The sequence below is a fragment of the Solanum pennellii genome, chromosome 1 (genome assembly GCF_001406875.1).
Source record: "Solanum pennellii chromosome 1, SPENNV200".
NCBI lineage: Eukaryota > Viridiplantae > Streptophyta > Magnoliopsida > Solanales > Solanaceae > Solanum > Solanum pennellii.
The window spans coordinates 102,639,816-102,648,407 of NC_028637.1; the positions used below are offsets into that span (position 1 = coordinate 102,639,816).

At 30.5% G+C, this 8,592-nt stretch overlaps 1 protein-coding gene across 2 annotated transcripts; it reads right to left on the reverse strand.

Annotated features, from left to right (window-relative positions):
* Nucleotides 1-253: 253 nt before the first annotated feature.
* LOC107002319 (60S ribosomal protein L3-2) lies at nucleotides 254-3,795 on the reverse strand. 2 transcript variants are annotated; one of them, XM_015200293.2, is made up of 5 exons: nucleotides 3,645-3,795; nucleotides 2,266-2,368; nucleotides 1,739-1,849; nucleotides 1,164-1,468; nucleotides 254-1,078 (listed from the first exon to the last, which is right to left on the reverse strand). In XM_015200293.2, exons 2-5 carry the CDS (start codon nucleotides 2,348-2,350, stop codon nucleotides 410-412), a joined length of 1,170 nt encoding a protein of 389 aa, XP_015055779.1. In that variant the 5' UTR covers nucleotides 2,351-2,368; nucleotides 3,645-3,795; the 3' UTR covers nucleotides 254-409. The 2 variants fall into 2 exon arrangements, with proteins under 2 accessions (XP_015055779.1, XP_027773849.1); XM_027918048.1 differs by having other exon boundaries at nucleotides 2,266-2,359; nucleotides 3,645-3,717.
* Nucleotides 3,796-8,592: the final 4,797 nt, after the last annotated feature.

The following is an 8,592-nucleotide window of genomic DNA, read 5'->3' on the forward strand; positions in this document are numbered from 1 at the left end:
ATTAAGTACAGAAGAGGAGCCAAACAGGTCAACATATAATCATTCTTATAATGACAACTCAAGGAAATAATTCACTCATGCCCATGGGAAATGCTAAGCTCTACCTGGTGAAGATAAAAGATATCGTTTCTAATAGAAACTCGGCTCAAGTAAAACATATATAAAGTATGAAAAGGGAAGGATCATAGAGAGATGAAGCTACCCAGTGAAAATGTTGGGAAGCAGGCTAGCAAGATATGGAACATAAAAAAGATGTGCGTCCAAAAAATGCTTATTGAAATAACAAGCATCAACTTTAATCTGACAAAATTGTCACAGTATTGAGAATAAATAAGAAACGACATAGCAACTTATAAATGAAATTCATCTCTTGACAAAAAAGAAAAGCCGATATGTTCTTGACAAATTCTCAAGCTTTAAGGCGTCCATAGAATTTTGCCTTCTCCTGTGTAGTCTGGAAGCGTCCATGGCCAAACTTGGATGATGTGTCAATGAACTTGAGCTTGATCTCCTCCATTGCAACCCTAGATGTCTGGTTCAACAACGACTGCCTCAAAGTCACAACACGCTTCTTTGGTCCAACACAGCAGCCCTTAATCAACAGGAAGTCCTCTTTCACAACACCATAGTGAGGGAATCCACCGACTGGAGTGATTTCCTTCTCAGTCCTGTCAAACTCAGTAATGGCAGAATGAGACTCCTGACCAGCCTTGCCCAGCCTGTAGACTTTCTTGTTCATCTCAGTACGATGGTGATAACCATTCTGCCCAGCCCTAGCAACAGTAAATGACACCCTAGCTGGATGCCAAGCACCAATACAAGCCACCTTTCTAAGACCACGATGAGTCTTACGTGGGAGCCGGGTCACGCCCCAACGAGTAACAACACCCTCATACCCCTTACCTTTAGTCACACCAATGATATCAATCATCTCATCCTTCTGGAAAATTGCATCAACGGGAATCTGTTTCTCAAAAAAGCCATAGGCATAATCAACCTTCTGGGCAGCATCCCCACCATTAACCTGAATCTCCATCAGATGTGCCTTCTTTTGCTTGAGACCTTTCATTTTCCTAATCTGCAAAGAAAAAATTATGGGGATCCTTAATCTCTCTAAAGAGATCAATAAGATAAATATAATGACATTCAAAAAGAGCAAATACCTGAGTATGGGCAAGAACGCGGATCACAGAACAATACTTCTTCATCTTCTCCAACTGTGCATTAATATCCTTCTTACCTTCATCAGTTTCATACTTCTTTGAGTACTTGGCAAAGGCCTTCTTTTTGGACATGCACCAGTTCTTGTAGAACCTCCTTTTGATTTCTTCACTAAGATGCTGAGCCCAGACAGTGCTCAGGCAGCGAAGTCCACGAGGTGTTTTCACATAACCGACAACACCAACAACAATCATTGGAGGTGTTTCAATTATGGTAACAGCTTCACAAGTCTCTTTCTTATGGAGCTCTGCACAAATGCAACTAATAAACGACAGAACTATGTTGTATTTGCTTACTTGGAAACAGTTAGCAAAGCTCAATATGGGCATTTTCCAAGTAGCCCAACATACGAACATAGTTACTTAGCAAGACATTCACAATATAACTTAAGATTTGTAGCGTGAAGAAACATCTAACATATATAAACCTAGATCATTAATGACACATAATTTGCTTAACCCTAATGCCAGCACTGGCATTTGACAGCCGAATCTTCTAAGTAGTAAGCAATACTTACTTGACCCTGGTTTTTCAACTTCTCTGACAATATGGGTCATGCCAGCTTTATATCCAAGGAAAGCTGTCAACCTGCAAGGTTTCGTTGGATCATCTTTGGGGAAAGCCTTCACTGCATAAACAAAATAGATCAAAGGATTAGATTCACCAAGATATTTTAAACATTATATCCACACCCAACTTCAAGGTTCATAGATAATAGACTGGTTGGTTCAGAAATGTCTGTCACACCTAAAACAAGAGAGACTAAAGTTGTGGAATAAATCCAAAGACAGCACATTCTTAGAATTCTGTCCATTACATAGTAGGTAGATATAAAAAGGCTTTGAAGTTGCAGTCAGTTGTTAAATAATTAAAAAAGTTGAACTTCAATGATGTTATTAGTTTTCACATTAAAAGAAAAACTTCGACACAAATATCAAGTGGGAAAACACACTACCGTATTTGAACTCCAAAATAAGTAACACCTGTTATCAGCAGCAATAATGCAAATCTAACTAGTAAAGAGAAAAGGATTTGAATTGAAACCTTTTCCTCTGTGTCGTGCAGCTCTTTTCCTTGGAAGAAATCCCAAAGAACCATGTCTTGGGTGCTCAAACTTACGATGCGACATTTTTCCTACCTGTATTAGCTAAAAAAAATAAAAGGCTAAGTGGCCTCAACCTTCAAGGAGAGTACATGAGACAACATATGGGAGTACAAACTTGTAGCTAAGAAAATGGAAAACAGTATTGCAAGTGGTTTCAATAAAATCAAAATATCCACATGAAGTGAGATATTTACATACGGAAAACCAATAGACAGGCTGTCTCTAATCTAATTCGATAAAATAAACACAAATCTACAAACATCTTTAAAATCACTACGGATAATAAACTATTTAATACTAAAATAGAATATCAATCAAAACAACAAAAAGAAAATGCAACATAGAAAAGAACTTAATTAGAAATACAAAAAATTAATAAAATGTAAATTAAATATCAAACCAAAGTGAAGTACAAAAAGAAGTATAAATATTTCAAGGTTTATTTAAAAAGTGCACAGGGTACATCGAAGTAATTTGTTTCAAAAAATAAAATAAATATTAGACCAAATAACATATACAAAATTGAGAAAAAAATATATCGTGTTGCTCTAGTCAAGTAAGATATGCAGATCAAACACCAATTCTAGAAGATCAATAGAAAAGCTCCCTGACCAAAGGCCTATGGCAAGTAGAACATGCCAATTCTCAGGACTCAACTGTCTTTCATTCCAAAAACCCAAATTAATGGTGTCCTGGTGAAAGAGCCCTTCCGAGACTCCAGCCTTGATTACTTTTTCAAGTTGTTATAGGGAGTACATTTCTACCACTCCTAATAATTTAGTGCAAATACAACATTCCTACTTGTAATATAGCATAAAAAGCACAGGGAAAAAAAATGATTTATAAGAACTAAATCACTCAAAGTTCAGTGCAACCCATATTACATCAATCAGATTAAAACGAGGACTCTTTGAGATGAACATTACTTTAATTTGGAAAACGTGTAGCAATCAATCAAACCTCAAAACCGCACTATAGCTATAGGATTACACGGAACATTTAAATCAATTCCAAAGCAGTCATGACTATTTCATTCCGGATTCAACAAAGACAAACATGCTAAACGTTTACCAATAAGTGCTTGAAAACGTATAAAAAATCAAAGCTACACGGATGAGATCTAGATCAGGATGAACAAATCTCAGTTATAAAACATTAGATTGCCGAATAGTTGTCCAAAATTTATTTATCAGCCGTATCTAATCACATTACTAACTCTATATGTGATAACTAGAATCAAAAGTGCATCCATTGCTAACAATTTGCTAAGAAGGAAACATAATTTAGAAAACTTTGCCAAAATTAACCGATATGTTACCTCAGAGAATGACGGAATCGGCGCCGGATACAAATGGTAGCTTTCTGGGAACTGTAACCCTATGACACTTTATATAGTAACGGGCGGATAGAATTAGGGTTTCCAGTTGCTGTCTTTTGACCTATATACCCCCGTTGTGTGCCGCTAAATGATGAAGAGTGGCTGAATGGGCTTAAAATTTGTTTCCATTAATTTTGTGAAATATTTTTGTTTAAATACTAGTACATATTTTTGGCATTTAATTTTTAAAACCTATTTTAAGTTTAATTGGTTTTTCTTAATAAGCGAAAGTGAAATTGATATAAATTTTGTAAGTGAATAATTTAAAACTTGAAAAATATAACCACAAATTAAAGAACTGTAACATTTAAAATGTGAAAAGATATTTTAAAACTATGATATTTATGGTATGCTAGTGTTGCAAGAATTAAAATCACACTGATGCAATCTTGTTGTTTTGAAAACCTATTTCTGATATATGATTAATGGGGTTTTTAAATTATAAATTTATCAAACTAACACATAATATAAACATTAGATAAAAAGAAATAGATCTCATAATTTGAAGAAGTCCATTGGCTTTGAAGATGGTGAACTCATATTGAGATTGTATGTGGTACTCTTAAATTTGACATCATTTTAGTATATACGTACCAAAATATGTTGGAGTCGACATATTTTTACTTTTAATAGAATATAATACGTCCTATATATTTGGTTTGTGAAATGACATTGACAACATCTATCATTAGAGCAGGAAATGTGTATATATACATCACATGTATTATATGTTAGTATATATCATTGTATATATCGTGTATATGAAGTATATAAATTACATACAACATATGTTGCTATAGAAGTATAAATAAAGAAAATAAAGTGGAAAAACACCAAGCGAGAACTCTTAAAGAGGTAAAGTCATTTTGTATAGTTTTTATAGCTTTTTTTTTTTCTGAAAAAAAAAACAATATTATCAATACGATAAACTTGAATTTATTTCTTTAGATTCGTGCAAAAAAATCGTAATAACAATGATTCCAAATGAATAAAGAAAATCGTTAGCTATGAATCAATTTTTGGAGGGCCTGTTGATCGGCTTGGAGTTTCATATCTCTGAAGAGTAACTGCTAGAGCGCAACGGCTTAACTTGACGTAGCCCAAGCTCTTGCTCAGCACAAATAGTAGCAAGCAAAGGATTAAGTAGAGCTAGCTAGGAGTAGTTCCTCAATAGAAGGTGCATGGATCTGGCCATTTTACAAGACGGCTTTCATAAAACATTGGGCCAGGCCCAGTTGTTGAGTTGGTTGGTGGTCTGAAAATTAGGGCCTGTAGATTTATTTGGGAAAGCCCAAATAAGCCCATTTTTTATCCCAAAAAATCATGTGAATGGCCCGTAGACCATGATCTACATGAGCCCAGTGTTGTCCAAATCACTTAACAAAATACGAACAACTCACTAAAGCATTTACACAATATTTATGGAGTTATTGTAAAGTCGTATGGTTTATTATTTTTTAAATAAAATTATCCCCTTATCTTATATTTTATTTTCTATGATTATGTTTCAAACAGTTTCAAGCAAAGAAGGGCTCGAAAAATGGAGAAACTCAACACATTCGAATTCGAATATTCAATTTATCACTAAATATTTAGTTTTCGCTACAAATAAAATCTTATACGAGTGACATTAATTTTTAAAAATTGGCAAAAGTAAATCAATGATATAGGTAGATGGACTAGTTGACAAGGAGATTTTATAGACCACATTTATTTATCAAAATATAATGCAATATATAAAACTAATACATCAATTTATATATATACACTCATAAAAAACTTATACATTTATTGGTTATTTTACACAATACAAACTACTAAAGAATATCATCGCGTAACATAATTATTAAAAATATCTACACTTTTAAATAATTATTAAAAATGTCAAAATATCAATATTTTAACAAATAAAGTGTATTTTAATATAATTCATTTACATTCATTTTATTTCTCACACTGGACACACTTTCTGACTCTTTTACGGGCAAAAGGAAAAAATAAAAGACTCCGTTACCCATTTTTTCACTCTCCAAATTTTAAACCCAAGTTATGTCATTTCTCTTTCTCTCTCTATCAATATTTCTTTTATTATTCCATATCCCCAAATAACTTAAACCTTGTCATTTTTAAAATTAAAATTCTTCATTTTTTAAGAAATCTTAGAAATTATTTAAAAGGCATTCAAAATTTTGTCAAAGTATTGACATACAAAAGTATTTGTATGTTTGTATATTGGATGTGAATATGGAGTGGAAGAAGTATGAGGTGAAGAAGTGACATTTTTGAAGTGTCAATATTAGGATAAATTGTTCAAAAGTATTTATTAGATTCGAAAGAATTGAAGTGTCCTTTTTGAATGTCAATATTTGAATAAATCATTCAAAAAGTATTTTTTTAATGTCAATATTTAGATAAATCATTCGAAAAGTATTGAATTGTTTGATTTTCTTTTGTATGTTGGATGCTTGGAATACAAAAATAATCTAGAATACTATTTAGTAGATATTCTATAAATTAGAAATTGAATATAATATATTTGAAATATATAACATATAAAAATATATTTTTGTCATGAAATACAATTTTTTTTAATACAAATTTTGATTGTTACTATGATTTCAAATTCATACGTTTTGATGATGGAATACAAATTTTGTTGAAATTTTAAGAAAGAATAGATATCTTTTGAAAAATATACAAACCAATTTTGTATCCTTTCTGAATGAACACAAGTTCTTACATAAGTATATATATACAAACATACTTCTTAAATAACTAACTAAAAATTCATTCGATATACCTATTGGAATGGATACAAACTAATAAAAAAATACAATGGTATTATACAAATCCAGACATGAAAACCATAAGAAATACAAATGTACATATCGTACATATTGAAATGAATACAATCAATTGTTTTTAAAATTGTAATTTATAAGATGTTTAAGTGATATGTTCCTTTTTAAAAAAATATTTTCTCCCATTATTTTCTCATTTCTGTTATTAAATAATTGTATTCGTTCAAATCAAACAAATAAAAAAAATAACAAACTAAAACTTTGACATTTTATTAAATATTGAAAATATTAACAAGAGGTCCTATTAGATGCTAAAATAACGACATTAAAAAAAAAACCTTCCTTAATAATTATATCTAACTTATAAGGAATTCTCTTACATTCTTTACTCAATAAAAGACCAAGATACTAGTGCTGTGATTATTATTTATTTCATAGAGATGCCTATTTGAATGAGTGGAGAAGTAATTAAAGATAATTATAAAGCATATGCAATTAGCATCTTAAACCATATGGCAAATTAAAAATTTTAGGATAAACAAGTGGCATTGACTAAATAAATTTGAGTCATCCACTTTGCATTAATAGCCAAGAAATATTACAAAAGAATACTTTAATTGTTGATATTATTCTCTCCACTTGATAAAACTTTCAAAGGACCACCCCCTCCCCTATATTTATTTTCTTCTTTTCCCCTTTATGGTGTATTGCTTATAACTTTGATGAAAAAAGAAAAAAAAAATTGAACAATTTAAAGAAATAGTGAATATATTCCTTGCTTTGTGAATGAAAAAATGTTTTAAAGTCAATATTCCTATTCCCTTTATACTTGTATAATTTTTTCCTTTTTTTAAAGATGATAAAAGAAAATTCAATCAAATTATCATAAATTATATAGTTGATGAATGTACAGAAAATGAGACATGTAATAAGCGGTCATTCTACACAATATTGCTACTATGAATCCTATTTTCTTTTAATCCATAAAAAAAAATTAGAGTGAGAAATTAAGAAAACAATCATCTTTATGTAAAAACAATAGTACAAGATAATTTGGGACAAAATATTTTTTTTAAAAGAATATAAAAAAATTGAGGGTGTGAGGTAAGTGGAGAATGGGGGATATGAGTGGCAATGATACTTGTAAAAGACAAAGAGTAGACAAAAACAATTGAACATGAGTTGGAATTCCACCAATGACAGAGTCTAATGAACCCTACAAAAACCAAAGTCAATTTCTATAATGTCAAATGGGGACAATATATATTCTCATCATTTTATTATATTTTATTTGCGCATCGTTATTTTCTTTTTAATATAATAATACTTTCATTTTCATATTTGTGAATTTAGAGACTATTGAAAACATCGTATTCTCTTCAAATCTCATTTGTGAAATAACTAGGATAGCTAGGTATGTTATTATTGTAATAATGTGACTTGTGAGAATATTGCCAATATTCATGACTTTTTTTTTCTACTAGTAGAATATATTCTCTCTTTGTTTATGACGTGAAGAAATAAACAATGTTCTTGAAATGGAACATTTATAATGGACATAAAAAATAAGTACAAAGTCTTTTTTTTCTCCTTAAAAAATATTTAAAGTTGTTTCGAAAAGCAAAACAGCAGAATCTCGAGTCATTAATTAGAAGCAAACATTAAATTAATTATTGTACTATGAAATAGACACTTGGCGGCTTGATGTTTTTGTTATTGCATCGAGTAATGATTATTACTAATTATACACTCTAATTTCTTCTGGTATGATTTCGCACACATGTCTTAATAATTTGGAGGTAATATAAGTATCTTTTATCGTCAGAGAAATTGATCATAATAGTCGATCATCAAAATAATATTATAACTAGTAAATATATATATTTTTATGCATATTACTATTTGATATACGTAAAATATACATTTTTGATATAAAATAATATGTATATCTAACTAGAAAATATAATTATTTTTTATCGTGGGATTAAATGTGTAGCATACCTTTATGAGGATAAAGTAAAGATAAATCGAATTAATATTGGAATTGTATAGGACAAAGATTTTGCAGAGGTTTATGTGATACGATT

Bases quoted from the DNA above. Each gene is read 5' to 3' on its own strand.
- LOC107002319 (XM_015200293.2), bottom strand. From the start codon at position 2,350: ATGTCGCATCGTAAGTTTGAGCACCCAAGACATGGTTCTTTGGGATTT. The intron at 1,469-1,738 runs GTAAGTATTGCT...GCATTTGTGCAG, and splicing joins AGTTGAAAAACCAGGGTCAA to AGCTCCATAAGAAAGAGACT. The intron at 1,079-1,163 runs GTATTTGCTCTT...TTTTCTTTGCAG, and splicing joins GCGTTCTTGCCCATACTCAG to ATTAGGAAAATGAAAGGTCT.